At 39.0% G+C, this 24,765-nt stretch overlaps 1 protein-coding gene and 1 pseudogene across 6 annotated transcripts in view; one reads left to right on the top strand and one right to left on the bottom strand.

The window, feature by feature from the left end:
• PAK1 (p21 (RAC1) activated kinase 1) overlaps nucleotides 1-3,935 on the top strand; it is a 132,862-nt gene extending 128,927 nt beyond the window's left edge. For all 6 annotated transcript variants that reach the window (XM_033121712.1, XM_033121711.1, XM_033121713.1 and 3 more), the window contains one exon: nucleotides 2,591-3,935. In XM_033121712.1, coding sequence (XP_032977603.1) covers nucleotides 2,591-2,677 — 87 coding nt within the window. In that variant the 3' untranslated portion in view covers nucleotides 2,678-3,935. The remainder of the gene's footprint in view (nucleotides 1-2,590) is intronic.
• Nucleotides 3,936-16,062: 12,127 nt separating this feature from the next.
• LOC117029748 (anaphase-promoting complex subunit 15-like) lies at nucleotides 16,063-23,191 on the bottom strand (annotated as a pseudogene).
• Nucleotides 23,192-24,765: the final 1,574 nt, after the last annotated feature.

Raw genomic sequence — 24,765 nt, 5'->3', positions numbered from 1 at the left:
CCAGTTTTTCCACTGGAAACCCTCTCAGATGGTGGCAGTGATTTCTGCCAGGCTTGGGGAAGCCTAAAGTTGGGGGGTTGCCAAGTTTTTTATACTGTCACCTGCTTAATCCTGAATATATAGCACAATTATTTCATATGGTTGCAAAAGCTACCTTAAGCAGACCACATTAGTGTGTAACGTTTATGTGTCAGGTACAATTTCTTATTATTAGTATTATTTTACTACATTGCCTATGGTGATTTGCTAAGTATCACATGAAACTTTTGACAGTGATTAATCTGTAGACATGCACAGTCAGTTACCTTTTTATTATGAGGACCAAGAGCAACTGAGCAGGGCAGGGCAGGGCAGGGCAGGGCAGGATGTAACCACACTGCCCTGTATTAAAGTTAGTTGTAAACATCTCTGTCTTTCCCACTAGATTATAACCTCTAGTTTATTAATCTCTGGGTCTCCTCTTATCCCTAGGACCTAATTCAGCATTGTATTTAGAAAATATTTGTTGAATTGAATGAAATTGCTTCATTGAAATAATACCCTCTGGAACATAGTTAGCATTTCTTTATGATTGGGGTTACTGGTTACAGAGCACTCATGTATTAGATATGAGATCTGGGTTCTACGCAGTATAATCCTTTAGTCTCTAGAATCCTTCGGGACTAAAAACCCCTTATAATAGGATCCCTTTGCCTTTCATATGAGGTTTGTTCTGGAAACCCTAGGAATTTGGAAATGTGCAAATACTATGCTAAGCCTGTGATCGGTGAAGATATTGTTAATTAGGTACCAAATTATAGTTATTGAAAGATTAGTGCCCTTTAAAGTTTTCTTCCTGATATAATAATAAATGCATTGCACTGATTCTTTACCACACTCTAGGCACTAAGACTTTATTTATTTTCATCTATTCTTTGTAACAACCCTGTGAGTTGTAGCTTCTGTTATTCCCATTTTTACACATGAGGAAACTGAGGTGTCAGGTGTCCAGTAACTTTTCTATGAATCCATAGCCGATAAACGGTGGATGCAGGATTTCAACCTGTTTCTTTGGCTCTCAAGTTTGTGTGCTCTTGGCCAGTGCTATTTTGGCTCAGAGTGATAAAACTGGAAGGTCCTTAGGGCTTACGTAGTCTACTTTGTTCATTATACAGAGAAGGAAAACTGAGGCTCCCAGTTGGGTATTTGATTATCCTGCTTTCTCATCTTCGAGGAGAGTAGCAGAAACACGTGAGCTAAGGACATTGGCTCTTTAACTTGTTACTGTACATTATAAATATTCAAAACCATGATTTTCGGAATCTTAAGTAATGAAAGCTTCACATCTGTTTCTCCTATGCAAACACATACATGGACAGAAATACATAGGATGTTATTTGGAATTCATATCTTCATGACTGAGCCAAAATCTTTTATTCCTCTCATAGTAATGGTAACTTCTTGTTCTCAGTATCTCTTTATGACCTATCTCTGTCCAAAAAGAAGTTGAAGCAACTTCTAGCAAAGAATATGTGTATATATGTCTATATGTATGTGTGTCTATACACACGTACAATATGATTAAAAAGGGACTTATAAGAATGGAAAAATAATCAAATACGCAAATCATTTGAGTTAAATAGTTTTGTTTAAACGTAAAATTTGGTCCTCAGTTTCCTAGTAGCCAGGACAGAAAAGGAAATGTAATAGTTCCTATATATCAAATGGAAGAAACATCCCACATCCTCAATATATAAAAATTTTTTCACTACTAAATGTAAAATCAGTTGTAGTTAAGAGGCTCTGAGTTACGTAAAGAATTGTTTTCCACAGTTTTACTGAAAATGTACATGTAGTTTCTATATGGTGTTTTCTCCAAACTGATCTTCTTTAATAGTGGGGGGTATGGCTCAAAGTACAGCCCAGTGAAAGTAATTAATCATTACTGGATTAATTAGCCTTACTGGATTCAAGGATAGCACAACAAATTGTAAGATCAGTGCTCCTGAAATGCATAGCGTTGGGTCATGATTAGTCAATATCTTCCTCCAGAGGTAATTGTTATTCTGATTATCACCATAGTTTAGTCTTACCAAATGTAAAATGGAATCATACAATCTGAACTCTCTTGTATCTGGCTTCTTTTCACTCAACATAATGTTTGTGAGATTCATCCTATTGTCAGTGTATCAACTATAATTTTTTTATTGCTGTGTAATTTTCTGTGTAGTATTATAGGAATATAACATTATTCATTCTTCCCTTCTCTTGGACACTTGGGTTCTTTTCAGTTATGACTATTATAAGAAAACTGCTGGGACCATTCTAGTGTATGTCTTTTGGTGGGTACACAAACTCATTTCTCTTGGAAACATACCTAGGAGTGGAATTGCTGGGATATAGGACACAGGTGTGTTTAGCTGTAGGCAGATGCTGCCAAATAGTTTTCCAAAATGGTTTATTATCTTTTAAAGATGTCCTTCAATTTGGGGCTGATCTGAGCTCTCTAGGTAGCATCTTTATAAAACATGGAAGCCCTTAACATCTTGTAATGGTTCTGAGGAAGAATGGGAAATAGTCATGTGTCTTTTGCTCTTGTTTTTCTTTCTAGCATCAGTTCCTGAAGATTGCCAAGCCCCTCTCCAGCCTCACTCCACTGATTGCTGCCGCAAAGGAGGCAGCCAAGAACAATCACTAAAACCACGCGCACTCCAGCATCATCGTGCCAAGCCTTCTATGAAATTAATGCTCATTTCAGAAATTCCAACTCCTGATACCCTCTCTTCCTTGCCTTGCTTTCTCCCATTTCCTGGTCTAGCGCTCTCGAGACTTTGGTCCTTGAAAACCATGTGTCCAGCTTTGGAGACAACTGCAACCGACTAATCAAATGATGGCTGTTTCTAAATAAGGAATTTGGAATTTCCTCCCAATCTGTGGATATGAGGGTGGTTTACGATCAAGGACATATGAATAAACCCTTGGACTCTTAACTTCTTTTCCACACACCACCTCCCCTCACCTTCTGACCAATCAGTTCTTGGATATGTAAATTTTGGGCTCTATAACATTATCAATTTGTAATCAGTTCAGGTTTCTTTAGTGCTTGATTTTCTGTGACTGAACTGCCCAGACATCTTATTGTACGTGAAAATTGGAACAGCTTATGGAATGCCATGGTGGTTGATAATCCACCAGGAACATGAAATGGCTCAACGTCCTGGACCAGTACTTCGGCACAGCCGATCCTGATATGGGAGCGAGCACGACCACGTTTTTCCTTGTGTGTGCTTCTAGCAGCCGTTTCGGAGGATCTTGACCCAGTAGTGTTCCCTGTGCTATTTCTTGTGAAACGGTGTTGGCTATGTAGCGGCTTTTGACTCCCTACATCCCCTACGCTGCTGCCCCCACTCTGTCCGTGTTTAGAACATTGAAAAGTTTCCTGGGGCACATGTTCGGTGAGAGCAGTGTGAGAAGTCAGGAAAGAAAATGTAGCTGCTTTTAGAACAAGGCTGGATATCAGCACCTGTCCAATTATACTGATGCGATGTTTCAAGAACTGTCTGTTTTTCCATCTGGGATAAAAGGCTGAAAGATTAACCCAGATCTTCTAGTGGCCTGAATCTTTGGGTCAAAGGGAAGGATCTCCAAACCTGAGATTACATGTTATTTTGGATGGATTTGGTGGCCTGAGATGATACTCTGCCAGCTGGGAGGGGACGCTGTTTTCACGATGCATGGCCAAGCTCTCTGCAAATGGAAATGCTTGCACTGGGTGTTGGGGATGTTTGCTACCTCCTGCTATCTTTGTGGTTTTGGTCCTCCCACCATAGTAGGACCCCTGGCCAGCATTGTGGCTTGTCATGCCAGCCCTATGGCTACCTTGTCATGCTCTGAGGTACCTACCTGCCTCTGCAGCACAAGTTTTATTTCCTTCAATAAAAGGAGATGAACATACTCTCCTTGGAGTTTATGGCTTTCTTTTTTCCTTCCTTTCTTTTCTAATTTTTGAAATAATCTCAAACTTAAGAAAACAATATTATAAAATAAATGTATATGTTTTTCTTCCCAAACCATTTGAGATTAAGGTGCAGATATAATGCTCCTTTACCCCTATATACTTCAATGTGTATTCTTTCCTCTTAACACTTTTAAATATAAATTAACTAAGAGAAGTGGGCCACAATGTTTGTGTATGATAAGCTATTGGCTGAAGCAGTCATGGAGGCTGAGAAGTCCCATGATCTGCGTCTGCAAGTTGGAGACCCAGGTAAGCCAGTGGTATAGTTCAAAAGTCTGACAGCCAGAGAGCCAGTGGTGTAGATTTTAGTCAAAGTCTGATTCGGAGAACCAGGATCACCAATGGCAGGAGAAGATTGATGTCCCAGCTCCACAATCAGACAGAGAGCAGCCTTCCTCCACCTGTTTGTTCTATTCAGGCCCTCAACTAACTGGATGCCGACTCCACTGGGGAGGGCCACCTACTTTACTCACTCCACCAATTTAAAGGCTAATCTCTTCTGGAAATACCCTCATAGACATACCCAGAAATGACGTTTAACCATATACTGGGCATCCATGGCCAATCAAGTTGACACATAAAGTTAACCAGAACACTCCCCATCCCCACCTCCAGGTGAAGGAGGTAACTCCAGGGGGTACTAAGGGAGCTAATGGCTTTTATAAGGCTGTATGGTTATGACTTTTAGATCAAGGGGTCAAAAAGTAATAAAATTGGTGACCCCAAATATAGTTTTGTAGGAAAAAAAATACAAAGGTACAGGAGATCCTCCATACAGTTACTTAAAGGACAAGTACAATTGGATTTCTTATTTGTAATATAGAAGGATGTTATCGTGTTTTCCCGAAAATAAGACCTACCCAAACAATCAGGTCTAATGCATCTTTTGGAGCAACAATTAATATAAGAACCAGTATTATATTATATTATATATTATATTATATTATATAAGACCCCGTATTATATATTACATTATATCTGTATATTATATTATATTTATTTTATATTATATTCCCGGTCTTATAGTAAAATAAGACCAGGTCTTATATTAATTTTTGCTCCAAAAGACGCATTAGAGCCGATGGTCTGGGTAGGTCTTATTTTCGGGGAAACACGGTAGATGATGGTATGGCCCATCAGAAGATGAGAGTCTTTGGTACAGACCCAAAGCCTGTACCTCCTTACTTTTCGATTGCAGCGGTAGACTGGCTAGTCTGATGAGGCCGGAGGAATTCTTAGCTGATTGCCCCTCTGGTATCTTAGAGTTGTCTGATTGGTTGGATGCTAAAGCAGAAGCATTGGCCGTCCTGTAAACTTACCAACACTCAATTTAAGCATTATTGGAATGACTGTTTATTCTGGGATATCTGGACATCCACTCATTCAGCTAATGGAATATTCTTCGTGCCCAGGCATATTTCCCTGCCTTTACTGCTTGCAGATTATGGAGGCAAGAAAACCCTGAAACTCTCTACTCAGAGACAATTGCTGCTTGTCTAATTCTATACTGGTCCTGAACACATCTATCCTCTTTGTGTTATTTTTCTATTGCTAATATAACAAATTACCACAAACATTGTGGCTAACAACACAAATTATCTCAGTTTCTATATGTCAGAGCTCTAGGCACAGCATGGCCGGATTTTCTGCTCCGGGTCTCATTAGGCTGAAATCAAGGTGCTATCTTAGAATTCTGCCCAGCACGCCCTGCAAGGGTCTATCTGCTCTCAGCCATCTGTTAAGGACCCAGGAGATCAGGGGTGGGGAACTAACTGGACAAGTACACCTGTATGCCATCACCTGAACCTACATATTCCTTTCCACACCTCTAGATTTTTGTCTCCTACTCTGATTCTCTTTGGTAGTTGGGAAGTCTGCACAATACCCTGTACCAAGAGTGGGCAGACACCAACCCGAAGGCACTGCTTGTGCTGTGAGGCTGGCTAGTGGTGACCCATCAAATTGAGATCTCACGAATACCTTTATCTTGCATTTGATGGTATTGTGTACCTTGCCACGTGGGCACTGCATTAGGTGTCTTCATCCTTGGGTATAAGTAAACGCAGTCCAACAACTATGGGACTAAGGAGGAAGGAGATTGGTGGTGAAGGAGCTACTCCTGGGTTCCTGTTAATGGTGATTGCGCTGGGCTAAAAGTTACAGGTATTTTCAGAAGAAGCCTCTCACCAGAAATAAGGACGTACCTGAAACCATGGGAGGCATTTGGAGGAAGTACATAATATCTTATATTTGGATCCTTTCGGAGATTGTCACCAAGGCCATTCCATTCTTCCAGGCTTCTCTTATTGACAGTTTCCCTTCCTAATCTGTCACAAAATTGGATCACTCATCAGTTACTGGATGCAGCAAAGGAAAGCAGGAAGCACTCCAATGTTTCCTGACATTGATCTACTTTTCTTCCACTGCCCACTACCTGCCAGTGAATCTGTCAACAGTGGGCTCTTAGGTTCCATGTCTAGTGCGTCCTCTATCTCCTGGAATGACACAGGATTCCTGGTTATTGTTAAAGGCTGGGGAGCAATCCTACAGGCCTGGTTAGCCTTTATTCAAGCCCTGTAACTGGGAACGTGGCCTTAAGTTCACACAGTGCACATATATACGACTCTGGACTGGATAACATGCCCCTTCTCAGCTGTTTTGCTCTGTGGTCCAACAGCCTTCACTTGTTTGCCTCTCGTGACCATGCCCTATAATCCTGAGGTGATCACCCAGCTGTTTCATGTTTTCTGGGTTTCTTAGGCCTCCGTAGCCACCTCCTGGCCTACATGTAAAGGAGAAAATGTCCCAGTTGGCAGTGGGGAGGAAAGACTAGTAGACACTACGTAGTCTTATTCTTGGTGGTGCTAATTGAGGCTGAAGACAACAATAGCAAATCTTCCAGTTTCACGAGGCTCAATAGCTGATGAGACCACTCTAGCCACCCAGCCAATTAGCCTGGATTCCTTAGCCAGGGTGCTATTATTGTTGTTACTGTTATTTTAATCAAGGTGGATTTAGACCACAGAATTGATCTTTATCCTCCGATAGCCAAAGGGCTGCCTGTGCCCTAATCAACACGTCCTATTGTTTATGGATCATGGTTAGTGGTAAGTAGAATAATCTATTCTGCCCGTGGAAAAAGGAGTAAGGTTATTTAATGTACCTGAAAATCAGAACCCTGTTACCCCTTCCTGTCTGACTCTGAGCCCCCTCCACCTCTGGATTAGGGAAGGGCTATTCATGGCTTTCCCTATTCTAGTGATTGCAAAGTGTGGTTCCTTTGACATGTGGCAGCATTAACATCATCGGAGCAGTCTTCAGAAATGCAAATTCTCAGGTCTCTCCGTGGACCTTCAATCTGCAGATAAGTCCTGGTGATTCTGACACAGCTCAGGTTTAAGAAGCACTGCCCTAGTCGCTGTATTGACCATTCTCCAGAGTTCCCTATAGATTGAAATGATATATATTACTGATGGAATCAGGTATGATGCGTAGAGACCACACTGGAGGTGGAGAACTACAGTGGTTGAAATAAGGGTTAACTTGCCCAAGATTCTCTGTAGGCTGGCCTCCCAGAAAAGGAGTTGGCCTTCAAGTTCCATGGAAACTAGCCACAGGCTTAAGGAAATCAATTTTACTAGAATGCTAATCAGGCCACTTGTCTGCCATATCAAGTCTGGCCCTTTGCCCCTGGTCTTGTCAGGAGAGAACCTTTCACTCCTAACTGGTGTACGATGCTGAAGTGATGGAACAAGGCTAGAAGCCACGGTTCTGCCGTGTCATGCCAGTATTGGATCATAGCCTTTGTCAGGCCAGCCACTCTATGGTTTTCAGACTTCTTTATGAAGAAACAACCTTCCTCATTGGCAGTGAACAGGGAGGGAGTTGATTAGGAGACACTGTTCAGTTACATTCATACAAGGACCAGGGGCCCTCTCACTCCTGTGTGCTGATTCCAAACGGAATAAGCAACATGGGGTGTCCAGACCTGGTATTTCCCTATATTCATTCGTTTCCCCCAATAAATGATATTCTACAGGCCTGGTACGTCTACTGTCTGGTCATTTTCCTTTGCTCCGTGTTATTCAATAGTATGAATATGCTGGTACTATTTATTCATTCTTCTGTTGATTAGCATTTGGGTTATTTGCTATTTGGGGCTATGAAAAGCAATGCTGCTAGCACAAATTTACCTAGGAGGTATCCTAGGTGTGGAACTATTGGGCCATAGGACATATATATCTTCAACTTTTTAAAATAATGCCTAAGAGTTTTCCAAAGGGCTTATACCAATTTACATCTTCCACTAGTGTGGGAGTTCATACATATTGCTCAACTTTATGTTGCTCAGTCAATCCTTGCTAACATTTGATATTGACAGACTATTTCACTGTGACCAATTTGGTGTGTGTGTTGTAGTATTTCATTGTGCTTTTATTCTCTTGTGACGTCTTTTCAAATCTTTTCCTCATTTTAATATTTTCCTTGTTGAAATTCTTTGGATAAGTATTTTCTCATTTTATATTGGAAAATCTCTTATTTTGTTGCTTGTCTTTCTTAAATTAAACTTTTATTTTGAAATAATTATAGAGTCACATACAGTGTAAGAAATAATACAGAGAAATCCCACATGCTCTTTACCCAGTTTCCTCCAATGATAACTTCTTGAAAAACTATAGTACAATATCATAACCAGAATATCAACATTGCTTCAGTGAAGACGCAGAACATTTCCATCCCACAAGTTGCCCTTTTATAGCCACACCCACTTCCGTTCTGCCCCCAACCCCTCCTTATTATAAATTCCTTTTTTTCTGCTGGCTTTGGGTTTATTTTGCTCTTTTTCTAGGTTCTTGTGGTGGGAGTTTAGATTATTGATTTAAGACTTCCTCTTTTCTAATTTATGCAGTTTAGTGCTATAAATTTGCCTCTCAGCACAACTTTAGGTGTGTCCCACAAATTTTACATATTGTATTTTCACTTTCATTCAGTTTTATGTATTTTTTTATATAAATTTTATTGGGAAATACTGGGGGACAGTGTGTTTCTCCAGGGCCCATCAGCTCCAAGTTGTTGTTCTTCAATCTAGTTGTGGAGGGCGCAGCTAGCTCAGTTCCAAGTCCAGTCACCATTTTCAATCTTTAGTTGCAGGGAGCACAGCCCACCATCTCATTTAGGAACTGAACTGGCAACCTTGTTGTTGACAGCTCATGCTCTAACCAATTGAGCCATCTGGCCGCCTCCCAGTTTAATGTATTTTTTACATTTGAGACTTGCTCTTTGACTCATAGATTATTTTGGAGTGTATTGTTTAGTTTCCAAATTATTAGATTTTCACATTATCTTTCTGTTATGATTTCTAGTTTGAGTCCAGTGAATTAGAGAACGCTCATATGATTTAAATCTTTTAAAACTTGAAGTTTGTTTTAAGACACAGAATATAGTCTATCTTGGTATACATTCCATAAGCACTTGAAATATGCTGATGTTGTTGGGTCAAATGTTCTAAAATATCAATTAGCTCCTGTTAGTTGAATGTTAAATTCTTCTAAATATTTACTGATTTTCAATCTAATCATTCTATCAATTGTTGAGAGATGGATGTTGAAAACATAACGATTATTGTGGATTTGTCTATTTCTCCTTTCAGTTCTATCACTTTTTTCACCTATTTTGCAATTCTCTTGTCTGCTGCACATATTATTGCTATATCTTCTTGGTGGATTGACCTTTTCTTCATTAAATAATGTCCTTCTCTTTAGTAATTATCTTTGCTCTGAAATCTAATTTACCTGATATCAATGTAGCCTCTTCTGCTTTCCTTTAATGTTTTAATTAATCCATTTACTTTCATCCCGCCTATATTGTTATATTTGAAGTGAATTTCTTGTAGATAGCATATAGTTGGCTAAGGAGTCCTATTCTGTATCTTCCACAATGGAGGTTACGCAAAAATCAGATCACGTGTCCTGAGTTTTATTTATATTTATATCCCACTCTTTCCCACAAATGATTTAAGAAAACCTGCAATAGGAACATTTTTAATTAAATAATAATAAATAAGCACAGCTAGGAAATCAGCATGAAGGAAAAGATGAGCACCAGTATGTTGACCACAGAGGCTAAATTCTTGTAACACTTGAGCATAAAATTTGGAATTGAACTTCCTGGAAGTCAAAGTAACAAGGTAATTTATGTAATTTGCATTATCAGAAAAGAGAGAAGGCATGTCAGTTACTTGTGAGTCTAGATTGGCACTGTCCAATAAACTTTGTGCAATAATGGATTCTATGCCAGCATTGTCCAGTATGGCAGCCACTAGTCACCTGTGGCTGTTAAGGACTTGAATATGGTTAGTACTAGCTGAGGAACTGACTTTTGTATTTTATTATTCATTTAAATTTACATAGCCACATGTGGCTAGTAACTACCTTAATGGACAGCAGAGGTCTAGAGGACACAAAGTAGTATAGTATAGTTGGAGCTAAATAGGCGTGTTTAATTCTTGGCTCTTGGTCACAGATGTGTATGACCTTGGAGAAACTACTTAATCTTTCTGAGCCTGTTTCTACATCTGTAAAATGAGTATAGTAATAGTATTTACCTCTGAGTTTCTAAGGAAATAAAATAATGTATGAAAAGTGTTTATCACAGTGCCTGAATATAGCCAATGTAGTCTTGTTTTATAATGCTTAAAATAACCTGGTCTGTCAAGAGACTCCATGCCTACTCTGACTCTTACTGGCACTACAACGGAGGTTTTATAGAAAAATCAATAACTAGGAGTCAAAGTTGTACTTAAGTATCTTAGCCATTAACTGGTTTCTGGTCATAGACTCAAAGGTCAATCAAACATTGACAAAAACTTGTGTCTATTTGAGGCTGCTTGAGGATACTCTGTTCAAAAGACTGGGTCTCTTTTCCTGCCAAGTTGCTGTGGGATTAAGCCCTAGTATTAGTATTTAGTATCTCATTCAGACTAGTAGTTAAATATTTCTTCAGTACGGATGTATTAAAAGCAAAAATATTAATTTCGATGACTTTCCACTTCAAAGGAGATTCATTACATTTAATAAAAAGGACACTTATTAAACCAGGAATACCACATACATTTAGCAAAGAGAATATCTACGCTTTGGGCTTGATACATCGCTGCACAATGGACTAGAGTCTGGCATTGAGCCCCAGCATACTGTTAAGAAAGGGGAGTCAGGGGGGAGGGGGCTATCACTGTGTGAGGGATATAAATATAAATGTTTAACTATTATATTGTTTTGTACACCTGAAACTAATTTTAAAAATGTTAAAGAAAGACAGAAAGAGAAATCAGAGGCTGGCACTCAACTGCTGAAGTGACATGTATTCATAGGTCTCATATTTATCCCTTTCTTTGTGTCAATTTTATCATTTTGCAGATTTAGGTAACTAGTACTTAAAAAAACCCTTGGCCATTTACTCAATCTTCAGTCCAAGCAGTGAATGATAAAATCACTCTTACAATAATGAAAAAGCTGCAAAAAGATGTGAATAGCTCATGCCTAGATTTAGGATACAGGAAAAATTAGGAATTGGCTGTGTTTTTGTGTTATCATCAGCTTCTTATATTTTGCTGAGAAACCTCTCCTATATACAAAGGCCTAGGTGCCCCTGTGCCATCTAGATGTTTAAATAGCAAATGACTCTGTGTGTGTGTGTGTGTACACGTTTGCAAAATATTTGAGATATGCTTTTAGACTATAGTAAACTGCACACTCTCTTATATTGTTTTTGCAGACCTCTCTATGATGATAGTATAACAATGATCACTAAAAAAAATTTTTATCTCAGATCAGCTTGCTCCTTATGGAAACTATTGCACTAAGAGTCACTACTCTACAGAAAGAAGGTGGATTTTTGAAGAAATGACAAGCAAACCTTCAGTTTGCAGTTTTGAAAGAGTCTTAAAATATATATATATAATAACTGAGTTCTTCCCACACAATCTTATTTGAGTTCATTAAACATTTTGTCTAGGATCAGACAGGGCCCACCAGACTTTGAACAATATTCATTGCAAAAGAACAATTTAATTAGATGAATAATGAGTCTACAAAATTGAGTCAGCTCTGTTGGGATAAGAAAGCTGGGGGGAGGAGGGCGGGTGGGAATCTCTCCCAGATAGCAATGGGAACCCATGGTTTCTTACTTATGCCACATCATATGCCTAAGTCTACTTTCATTACTGATTTTAACAGTCAAGTTTGAAGCCTCAAACAGAGATTAAATGAATGCTTATTTAAGAAATAAGACTGTTATCATTAGACTTACTTTAATAAGCTTATTGGTACACCCTTCTTTTTAAATATATATATATATATATATATATTTTGTTTTGCATTCTTCTGTTTTGTTTGTCTTGCTTCTGCTTTAAAACCAGGAGTGACAGGATCAAGCCTGTATTTGCTCAAACAGAACCAACCTCCAGAGCTTGTTTCATTCTCTGTTGATAAGAGAAGAGGTAATGAAAAAGAAGTCAGAATGAAGTTTCAGAAACTCTTCATTATCACAAAAGATTGCTTAATCTCTGGATTACTACCTAATTTCAGTGAGTGCCAAAGAGTTTAGTACTGCTACATCAAGGGTTAAGAAAGGTGTGGAATGGAAGATAGGAGGGAGAGAGTAAATATCTCAAGAATCAGTGTACTATCACCACCCAGATCCAAGCTATGATTCTCCCTTAGGGATTAGTGTTAAACACTCCCAACTGGTTAGTGGGGAGTACACTCCAGGGAATTCAGCAGGGTCAGAAAAAAATGTAGTCTAACTGCTTTATTCAGCTTAAGGGTTGATGGGTCTGGAGCTTCTGACTATTTATTTAATCAACCAAATTGTGCCAAGCATTGTAGTAAGCACCGTGATCAAGAGATGAGTTAGATATGGCCTCATCTTCAAATAGATTACAATTAGAGGGGAGAAGCAGAAATTAAAACCTCAGCAAAACAAAATAGATAATTATAACTAATGTGGCTAATACATTACTACTACTGTGAGAGGTTTATTTGGAGGGATAGATATGACATACAAGGAAGTACTTAACTCAGTCTGGTGGTGAGACATAGGTGGGATGACAATAGAAGTTCTCCTGTGCTGTCTTACACCAACAGAAGGATTTAGCCAGGTAAAAGTTGGGGTGAAAGGTGGGTAAGCCTGGCATTAGAGACAACATGAATAAAGATAAACAATGGTGTAGGGGAGCAGTACAACAGATTTGGTTTTGTTGAAGTTTCAATATGAGTTGGACTGAAGGAGAGAGTAGGGGGAAGATGAAGCTGGAGAGAACGGCAGGATCCAATATAAAGAGCTTAAACTTTCACTTTAAGAATGAATTTTAGGGGTCCGGCCCGGTGGCTCAGGCGGTTAGAGCTCCATGCTCCTAACTCCTAGGGCTGCCGGTTCGATTCCCACATGGGCCAGTGGGCTCTCAACCACAAGGTTGCTAGTTCAATTCCTCAAGTCCCGCAAGTCCCTGCAACTAAGATTGAACACGGCACCTTGAGCTGAGCTGCCTCCCGGATGGCTCAGTTGGTTGGAGCGCATCCTCTCAACCACAAGGTTGCCAGTTCAATTCCTCGAGTCCCACAAGGGATGGTGGGCTCTGCCCCCTGCAACTAGCAACGGCAACTGGACCTGGAGCGGAGCTGTGCCCGACACAACTAAGACTGAAAGGACAACAACTTTACTTGGAAATACACACAACATGTTCCCCAATAAAGTCCTGTTCCCCTTCCCCAATGAAATCTAAAAAAAAAAAAAAAAAAAAAAGGGGGGAAATGGGACATTATGAAGTTCTCTTTGAAAAAAAAAAAAGAATGAATTTTAAACATGGTCAGAGATGCATTTTTTTTTTTTAATAAATCAGTAGCTGCTCTTTGAAAGGCCGATTGTGGGAAAGGTAAACCGAAAGTAGTGAGATTCTTTAGGAGTCAACTGCAGTAACTACCTGACCCCTTACCATAGAGTCCTAAGCAGTTGGTATGCACTGAGATGATAAGGGAGCCTAGTGGGCATTAAAGTGCAACAAGAGAATGACTAGAAGAAATGGACAGGAAGTATTATAATAAGCAGAATTTGGTCAGGGGTGGGGTGGGAGTGCTGCAAAGGAAGGGAGGTGTCAAGAATGAGGCATTGAATTCCCATCTCACCATTTAGCGATTTGGAGCCACAGGAGACCCAGCAGATTTGAAGGGACAGATAATTCATCCAGGTTAGGGTTTACTGAGTTTGAGGTGTCTACAGCAGGACATTCAAATGAAGATGACCAGCAGGCAGCTGGATATAAGGGTGTAGAGCTCAGAACTGAGGTCAGTGCTAGAGAGACAGCCAGAGGACTCAAAGATTAAACAAACAAAACTAAAACAGGTCCATTTTTTGAAGTAGGTTAGAAAAAAGATATAAGGAAAAATAAAACAAAAAAGAGACCATCTATGAATAAGAGGGCTACCAAAAATAGGTAATGCCTGAATTGAATAGTTAACAAGAACTAAGTTGATGCCTAAGTCATTTTTACAAGAATCCAAACAGAACAAAGCACAGAGCCATACCTTAGCAGGCACATTACCAATGTGGTGTTAGATGCTAAGGTTGGGGGTGGGCCTTAAATTCTCCTGAGGGGCCAGAGGGAAACATCTGAGGCCACGCCCCTGGCCACGCCCACCCATCCTTCCGCCTCAGACGCCTTCTTCAGCCAGGCCTCCATCTTGAGAGACGCTGGTCTGCTCCAGCACGAAATCCAGATTTGGGCTTGGGCTGTGAAGTCATCGTAAGTAATGGTCCAGCCCCGTGCGTCTCACTCCCGAGATAGGAGCTACGTTCATGTTATCAAGTTGGCAGCCAAACCTGAGTCACTCAGACCCAGTCAGCTAAGTCGGGTCAACTTGGAGCTGCCATTATCCCCAAGCTCACGGGAGGAAGCTGAGACCAGAGGGCTTCCACCTTTGCCCGTCCCCTTAGGGGCAAAGTCACCAAGCCCCGCAGATCCAGGACAGACCAGGGACTCGGCTGGGTGTCCAGGGCTGGCCTGCGCGGCCTATCCGGAAGTCCCTGCAGGTGTGAAGGGCTGCGCGTCTTTGTTTCTCCTGTTTGGAGGATCACAGCCCAAAGCTGCGAGTTGTTCAACGTCTGAAAATGGTTGTTGCCTGTATTTTGTCCAGTTTTCTCGTTGTTTATGGTGGGAGGTTAAGTCTTGTTCTCGTTCTTCCATCCTGACGGTCACGCCCTGATTTTTGACTATGTGCCCTTGACTGAGATGGGACAGACTTCAGGAGGACTAGGTCTTGGAGAGAAAATCAAGGATTCACTTTTGAACCTATTAAACAAGAGATGCTTGTGAGACATCCAAGTGGAGATTTCAGTAGGCTCTTGGATGTATGGGTTTGGAAATCAGAGAAGTCTGGGAAGGAAACAGTGTTTATGGATTTTTTTCCCTAAATATTACTGAATTTTCAGTGTGGACTTGGCTACCCTGGCTCATACACACCAAGTTAAAGCACTGGTAGACACGTGGAAAATGGCTGTGGTAATGATTCTGATGAACATGCTCCCATTTATTCAGGATTCAAGCAGTTTACCATCCTCCCAGGTACAGAGCATTTGTGCAAAACACCTTTCTTTGATAATCCAATGTTTGCAACAGACATACCAAGTTTGTGTAGTTTCCTCATAGTTTTATTATGAACCAATTTAAACTTTTTTCTCACATTGATCATTATGGTCATTTTCCTTTGACCCATGGGTTTTTTGTTTCTTTGGGATGGGGGCGGGGAGTTAGTCCTGTGTCTTTATTAAAGAAAGTTAGAAAGAAACTACACCTGGCCACCAAGGGGTGAGGTACTGGCCAGAAAGGTGGGGTGACCTCAGGCCCTGGGGATTCAAGGACAGACTGATGGCCTGGGAGGGGCCAAGGAAACCAGGTCCTGACAGCAGCTGAGGCGGTAGATTTGAGGCACTAGGGCGATCAGCTGGTTCTGCAGGAGGTACAGGGTAGGTTGGGGCCTGGAATCTCCCTGAGGCCACACTGCCTTGTCTACCTAGATCATCCACTGGTCCTGATCATGTTCCCTACCTTCCATCATCAGCCTGTCATCAGGTGGCTCATTTTAGTCGTTCATCTCATCCATGGCCCGCATGTCCTCATTATCTTCTGAGTCCTCTTCACTATCCTCATCATCATCTTTATCCTCCTCGTCCTCATCATCATAGTGTTTTGAGACTGGCTTGTCAGTAGGTACCAGGTCTTCGTCTTTCTCTGCCAGGCCTGATGCTGCTGTGCTTGCTGCTGCAGCTCCGTCTCTTCCACACAGGGTCGATCCAGATTAAACCACAGTGTCTCAGTCACATGGGGGAAGAGGGAGGGGAACAAGGTGGACGTGGCTCCTAGACACACATGGAGGTCGCAGCCAGCGATGACCCAGAAGGTGACCCAAGGATTTTGAAAAATACGGTGTTTGATAATTTTTTGAGGTTCCTCAAAAAATTAAAAATAGGAACTACCATATGACCCAGCAATCTGTCTTCTGGGTATTTATCTGAAGAAATCCAAAATACTAATTCAGAAAGATATATGTCTTCCCTATGTGCATTGCTGCTGCTTTTACAATAGCTAAGATCTGAACTAAACTAACTGCCTATCTATAGACAATTGGATAAAAATGATATGGTATAAGATGATGCACTACGTGTGGGGACAGTCTCAGAGAGCAGTTTCCAGGCTCTCAGCCTCACGTGGAAAGGTGCTGGCTTGGGTAGTAGATGGCCATCAGCTGTGGCTGGTTGACCATCAGCTGTTACCGGTTAGCCATTAGCCACTAATATAACTTCCGTGGCTACGTTGGTGGATTGGTTGGCAGAGAAGCGGATGGCGGATTGCACATTGTGTGGAGCCTGGTTCCTGTATCTCCAACCCAGCTGCCAGCGAGACTATAGTGGTATGAATCCATGGCTCCGTGGGTGTTCCTTTTTGGTCTCACCATATCCTGTGTTCTTATGTGGGGAGCGGGACCAGAGACTCACACCATTATTGTGGATTTGTCTTTATCTCCCATAGAAGCTGTGATTGAGTGCCTATAAATTGAAAAAAAAATTTTTTTAAAGTTATTTTTCATCATTTTGGAATGTCCTTGTCTCTCCTAATGCTTTTACCTCAAGGTTTTATGATTTGCTGGTAATGTAGTGAAGTATGGCCCCAACTGTTACTCTTCCTTTAGTTATCCCCTTTGTGTTCACATCCTTTGTCATGTAACTTTACAGTGTCCTCTTACCATGAATTGATCTGCTCTGCTTCTTAAAAAAAATTAGTTTCAGGTGTACACAGCATCCGCTCTGCTTTTGACCTTGACTTTAAGACAGCCCTTGAAGCGGAGACTTGAAATGGGCTTGTACATGTGAACTTGCTTTCTTGGACAACTTCCATCTCCATGAGAATATATTCAGGCCAGTCTAGTGGAGTGACACATGGAGCAGTCAGGTCACCCCAGTCATACTAGCTGAGGCCAGTCTAACTCAGCAGAACAGATTACTGTTTAGCTCAGCTCTGTGAACAGTACACGCTTATTGTTATATGTGACTGTGGTTTTGTCTTTGCTTGGTACATGGCATTATCCTGGTAATACAACACTGATACATGACATAGGCAAGGTATATCTCTTTTTCATTCTTTTACTTTCTATCTTAATATCGCAGCCTCTTGTAAGAGAATGTGGTTGGGGTTTTGTCTTTTTAATCCAGTTAGACAAGTTTTGTTGTTTTTTTGGTAAGCGGAACACTTAGGCCATTTACATTAAAAGGGATTACTGATACATTTAGGTGTAAATCTGGTATTTACTACTTGCTCTCTTTTTGTTCTGTTCTATGTTCCTTTTTCACTTCTTTTCTTTTGGATTGAGTAATATTTATGATTTTATTTTATGTCTTTTGTTGGCTTATTATATACATAGACCTTTCCCCAGAGGTTACTTTGCAGTTCATAGTATATACATCTTTAACTTATCAGAGTCTACCTTCTAGTAATTTAATACCAGTTCACATAGAGCATGGGAACTGTACAGCAGTACACATTCATTTTCCTGATCTTGGCCTTTGAACTATTGTCATATATTTTATGTCTACAATTGTTATAAGCTGCACTATTCATTGTTATTGTTTTTACTTTAATTATCTCCTAAAGTGATTTTATAAATAAAATCATTATTTTATATCTTTTTTATTTATATTTATTTATTTATATGTTAACTATATACTTATATATTTAATATTTCTCGTGCGCCTCATTCCTTTATGTAGATGCCAGTCCCACTTAATAATTTTTTTCTTCATACTGAATAGCTTTTTTAATATTTGTTGTAATATAAGTCACCTGGTGATTAATTCTTCCAGTTTTGAATATCTGGAAAGGTCTTTATTTGACCTTTATTTTTTTTAAATGTTTTTGCTGAGTGTTGAACTTTAGGCTAACGTGTTTTGTTTTATTTCAGTTCTTTAAAGATGTGTTGCATTGTTTTTATGGATGAGTAATATTCCATTGTGTATATATACCATATCTTCTTTATCCATTGAGCTATCAGTGAACACTTAGGTTGTTTTCATATCTTGGCGATTGTAAATAATGCTGCAGTGAATATAGGGATGTATATATATTTTTGAATTAGTGTTTTCATTTTCTTTGGTTAAATACCCAGAAGTGGAATTGCTGGAGCATATGGTAGTTCTATTTTGAAGTTTTTTTGAGAAATCTTCCGTAGTAGTTGAACCAGTTTACATTCCCACCAACAGTGGACAAGGGTTCCCTTTTCTCTACATCCTCGTCAAGGATCCTTGTTATTTTTTGTCTTTTGGTAATAGCCATTCTGACAGGTATGAAGTGATATCTCATTGTGGTTTTGGTTTGTATTTCCTGATTATTAGTGATATTGAGGGTCTTTTCATATGCCTCATGGCCATCTGTATGTGTTCTTTGGAAAAATGTCTTTTGAGGTCCTCTGCCCAATTTTTAATCACATTGTTTGTTTTTTGATATTGAATTGTATGAATTCTTTATGTATTTTGGATATCACCCCCTTATCAGATATATCATTTGCAAATACCTTTTCCCATATAGTAAGTTGCCTTTTTGCTTTTTTTTCGTGCTGTGCAAAATCTTTTTCGTTTGATGTAGTCCCATTTGTTTACTTTTTCTTTTGTTGCCCTTAACTGAGGAGACTGGTCCAAAAAAATATTGCTAAGATTGATGTCAAAGAGTTTACTGCCTGTGTTTTCTTTTAGGAAAATTTATGTCTTTGGGTCTTACCTTTAAGTCTTTAATCCATGTTGAGTTTATTTTTGTATATGGTATAAGGTGGTGGTCCAGTTTCATTTTTTTGCATGTAGTCCAGTTTTCCCAATACCATTTATTAAAGAGACTGTCTTTTCCCTAATATATAATATTGTCTTCTTTGTAGTAGATTAACTCATGATATAAGTGTGGATTTATTTCTGGGCTTTCTCTTCTGTTTCACTGATATCTATATGTCTGTTTTCATGCAAGTACTATTTTGATGACTCTAGCATTGTATTTTGTTTTGAAATCAGGAATGTGATACTTCCAATGTTGTTCTTCTTTCTCAACATTACTTTGGTTATTTGGGGTCATTTGTGGTTCCATACAAATTTTAGGTTATTTGTTCTAGTTCTGTGAAAAATGCCATTGGAATTTTGATAGGGATTGCACTGAATCTGTAGATTGCTGTGGGTAGTATGGATATTTGAAAAATATTAGTTCTTCCAATCCATGAACATGGTATATCTTTCCAATTTTTTATGTCATTTTCAATTTCTTTCATCAATGTCATAGTTTTCAGTGTATGGGTCTTTCACCTCATTGGTTAAATTTATTCCTAAGTATTAATTCTTTTTGATTCAGTTGTAAATGGGATTATTTTCTTAATTTCTCCTTCTGATAGTTTATCATCAGTGTAAAGCAATACAACCAATTTCTGTATATTAATTTTGTATCCTGTAACTTTACTGAATTCATTTATTCTAACAGTTTTTTTGGTGGAGTTTTTATGGTTTTCTATATATGTCATCTGCAAACAGGGACGGTTTCACTTCTCCCTTTGTGATTTAGATGTGGTTTTTTAATTTGGTTTTTCTTGACTAATTGCTTTGGCTAGGTCTTTCAATATGGTGTTAAATAAAAGTGATGAGAGTGGAAAACAAAAAAAGCGATGAGGGGGCCATTCTTGTCTTGTTCCTGATCTTAGAGGAAAAGCTCTCAGCTTTTCACCATTGAGTACATTAGCTGTGGGGTTTTTGTATATGCCCTTTATTATTTTGAGCTAAGTTCCTGTATGCCTACTCTGTTGAGAGGTTTTATCATAAATGAATGTTGAATTTTGTCAAATGCTTTTTCTGCATCTATTGAAATGATTGATTTTTTTAATTTTAGTTTTGTTAGTGTGGTGTATCACATTGATTAATTTGTGGATGTTAAAGCATTCTTGCATCCCTGGAATGAATTACACTTTAATGTATTCTTGAATTCAATTTGTTAATATTATGTTGAGGATTTTACATCTATGTTCATCAGGGACATTGGCCTGTAATTTTCTTTTTTTTGTAGTATCTTTGTCTGGTTTTAGTATCAGAGTAATGCTAGTCTTGTAAAATGAGTTTGGATGTGTTCTTTTTCCTACAGTTTTTTGGAGTAATTTGAGAAGGATAGATATTAACTCTTTAAATATTTAATAGGATTCACCTGTGGTCCTGGACTTTTGTTTTTTGGGAGTTTTTTGACTACTGCTTCAATTTCATTGCTAGTAACCATTCTGTTCAGGTTTTTTGTTTCTTCATGTTTAATATTGGAAGATTGTATATTTCTAGGAATTTATCCATTTCTTCTAGCCAATGTGTTGGTTTATTGGTAATAGTAGTCTCTAGTGATTCTTTGTATTATTTTGGTGTTGGTTGTAACTTTTCTTTCATTTCTGATTTATTTGTTTGAGGCCCTCTCTATTTTTATTCTTGATGAGTCTGGCTAGGAGTTTAACAATTTTGTTTATCTTTTCAAAGAACCAGCTCTTAGTTTCATTGATCTTTTCTAATGTGGTTTTTTTAAATCTTTATGCCATTTATTTCCACTCATCTTTATTATTTCTTTCCTTCTACTAACTTTGGGCTTTATTTATTTTTATTTTTCTAGTTTCTTATGATGTGAAATTAGATTGTTTATTTGAGATTTTTCTTGAGGTGGGCCGGTATTGCTATGAACTTCCCTCTTAGGGCTGCTTTTGCTGTGTCCCATAGATTTTGGAACATTGTATTTGCATTTTTATTTGTCTCAGGTATTTTTTTATTTTCTTTTTCATTTCTTTGTTTATCCATTAGTTGTTTAATAGCACCTTGTTTAATCTCTATGTGTTTACGGGTTTTGTTTTCCAGTTTTCTTCTTGTGATTGATTCTAGTTTCATGCCATTGTGGTCAAAAAAGATGCTTGATATGATTTCAGTCTTCTTAAATTTATTGAGACTTGTTTTGTGGCCTAGCATGTGATCTATCCTGGAGAGTGTTTCATGTGCACTTGAAAAGTACGTGTGTTCTGCTGTCTTGGGATGGAATGTTCTGTATATTTCTATTAAGTAGATCTGTTCTAATGAATCTTTTAAGGCCAATGTTCCTTATTGATTTTCTGTCTGAATGATCTATCCATTGATATAAGTGGGATATTAAAGTCCCTTACTATTATTGTATTGCTGTCAATATATCTCTTTATATTTGATAATATTTAGGTACTCCTATGTTGAGTTCATATTTACAAATGTTATATCCTCCCTTTAGATTGGCTTCTTTATCATTATGTAATGCCCTTTTTTTCTTTTGTGACAGTATTTGTTTTAAACTCTGTTTTGTCTGATATAAGTATTGCTATAGCTTTTTGTTTTCATTTACATAGAATATCTTTTTCCATCCCTTCACTTTCATTCTCTGTGTATCATTAGATCTGAAGTGGGCCTCTTATATGCATCATATAGATGGGTCTTGTTTTTTATCCATTCACCACCTTATGTCTTTTGATTGCAACCTATAGCTCATTTATATTTAAAGTAGTTATTGGTATCCATTTTAATTTGAGGTTCATTTAAGTTTGAATGCATTCTACAAGAACTACATTTTTACCCCCACCACCACTACCGTTTCATATATTTGGTATTATAATTTATATCTTTTTATTTTATGTATCCCTTAACTAATTATTATGTAATTCATTTTACTACTTTTGTTTTTTAACCTTCATACTAGTTTTGTAAGTCATTGATCCACTACCTTTACTACATATTTGCCTTTACCAGTGACATTTTTTTCATGTATTTCCTATTTATAGTTATGGCCTTTTCTTTTCCACTTTAAAGAAGTCCCTTTAACATTCCTTATAAAGCTGGTATAGTGGTGATGAACTCCTTTAGCTTTTGCTTGTCTGGGAAATGATGTCTTTTTAAATTCTGAATGATAATCTTGCTGGGTAGAGTAGTCTTGGTTGTAATATTTTTCCTTTCAGAACTTTGAATATATAATGCCACTCCCTCTGACCTGGAAAGTTTTTACCTAAAAATCTGCTGATAGCTTCATGGAGTTGCCCTTGAATGTAACACATTGTTTTTTTCTGTAGCTGCATTAAGATACTCTCTTTATTCTTAAATTTTATCATTTTAATCATAATGTGTCTTGGTGTGGTTTTCTTTGGGTTCATCTTCTTTGGAACTGTCTGGATTTACTCAGCTAGATGTCTGTTTTCTTCTATAATTTTTTCAAATAATTTTTTTGGCCCCCTCTCTCTCTTCTTCTTCTGGAACCCCTATAATATGAATGTTATTACTCTTGATGTTGTTAAAGTCCCTTATTGTATTCTCACATTTAAAAATTCTTGTTTTATTTTGCTGCTCTATCTGGGTGAGATCCATTGCTTTGTCTTTCAGCTCACTGATTCTTGCTTCTAATTGTTCCATTCTAATGTTGAACCCCTCTAATGTGCTCCAGGGTGTCTGTCATGCAGACTGCTTGCCCCCACTGGCTGTGGCAGTGCTGAGAACAAAGTGCAGTGCAGGTTGGGCTGGGTGTGGGGGCTTGCTTGGCCTGGTTGTGGTATGGCCGTTGGGAGGGTGGGTAGGGTTGTGGTCCTTGTCCATCGGAATTGTGACATTGCTGTGTGGGCGGGGTGGGGCACAGAGCACATTCACCAGTGCTAGTGGGCTAGTGGGAAGGGGTAAAAAGTGGCACCTGCCAGCTCCTTTACCAGCAAGTAGAATGAGATTGCAAAAATAGCTTCTACCAGTGTTTCTGATCCTGGTGAAAGTCAGGGAAGGTTCCTTTGTTTTTGGCAGCCACTTTAAGATTAGTAAGCTGGTCTCTGTCACATAAGGACCTAGGCACTTTTCAAACTGTTGCTTTTACGCTGTATCTCAGGGTGAGTGGGTCTATGCGTGAGTACTTCAAGAACGGATTTTCCATTTCATACAGCTCTATGGTTTTCCTGGTCTTAATCCCTATTGATTTTTAATACCAGACATATTGGGAGCTTGTCTTTACAGAACTGGACCCAGGGATCGGGGTGCCTGATGTGGGGGCACAGTGCCTTCACTCCTCCAAAGGAAGTTCCATGATTTTGGGATCCCTTCCCAATTGGGGTACACCACACTTGGGGTGGCATCCTAGGCAAGATGGAGTCTCTGCCTCTCATACCTGCCTGATACATCTCTTTTACTTTTTTATTGAGGTGCTGTTTATCTAGTTCTCAAGGCCCTTTTCAGAAGAAAATCATTCCATATGTAGCTGTAAATTTGTGTGTCCATGGAAGGACGTGAGTTTAGGGTCTTCCTACACTGCCATTGTGAACGCTTCACTACTTGGTAATTTTAATTGGATGCTAGGCTTTGAGAATTTACTTTGTTGGCCGCTTCTTGTATTAAAAAACTACATATTATTGATCTTTGTTCCAGAACACAGTAGTTACCTGGAAACATTTTGATTTTTTTGAAGCTCACTTTAAGCTTTGTTAGGCCAGACCGTAGCTGCCTTGAACGTAGGCCTAATTTTGTCCCCACTACTACGGCAATATCCTCTGAGTATGCCACATAGTGCCCCATGAATTACAAGGTTTTTCTGCTCTGGTGGAAACACCAACTATTTCCATCCTTTTGTGAACTCTGGAGATTGTCTCATCACTGTCTTTTGTGTGATTATTTCTCTAGGCTCAGATAATTTCTTCACAGCTATGTACTGATGAGTATTAAATTGGAGAGTCAGGGGAGACATTGGAAACTCTTACCTCCCTGAATTCACATTTCTGTCTGCGCAATTCAGGGATACTGCCAGGCTCCACCTGCCTTCTCAGTCTCAGTGCTTCATCCTGGAAATTTTATACAGGTTATAAATGGGGCATTCATAATACTCACCTCCTTTGTTTCCTTTCTCTCAAGGATTTCTATCCTTCACTGCCTGTTGTCCACTGTTTAAAAACTGTTTCATGTTTTCTGCAGTTTTTTTTAGTCACTTAAGGTGGGAGGGTTATTCCAGTTCCTGTTACTCCATTTTGACCAGAAGTTGACCTATGTACTCTTAACTACAACACTAGAGAGCCTTTCACAAAGAACAAAGTAGAGCACAACAGAAAGTTTTCAGGGGCCGAGACTGTTGCCTGGGATAAGGTCCTTTAAGACTATTCATGTTTGTTTGTTTTTAGTTTGTTCTCTCCTACCAATTG

Source organism: Rhinolophus ferrumequinum, chromosome 11 (genome assembly GCF_004115265.2).
Source record: "Rhinolophus ferrumequinum isolate MPI-CBG mRhiFer1 chromosome 11, mRhiFer1_v1.p, whole genome shotgun sequence".
NCBI classification, from domain to species: Eukaryota; Metazoa; Chordata; class Mammalia; order Chiroptera; family Rhinolophidae; genus Rhinolophus; species Rhinolophus ferrumequinum.
The sequence above is the reverse complement of the archived record's forward strand: the minus strand, read 5'-3'. Positions and strand labels throughout refer to the sequence as shown.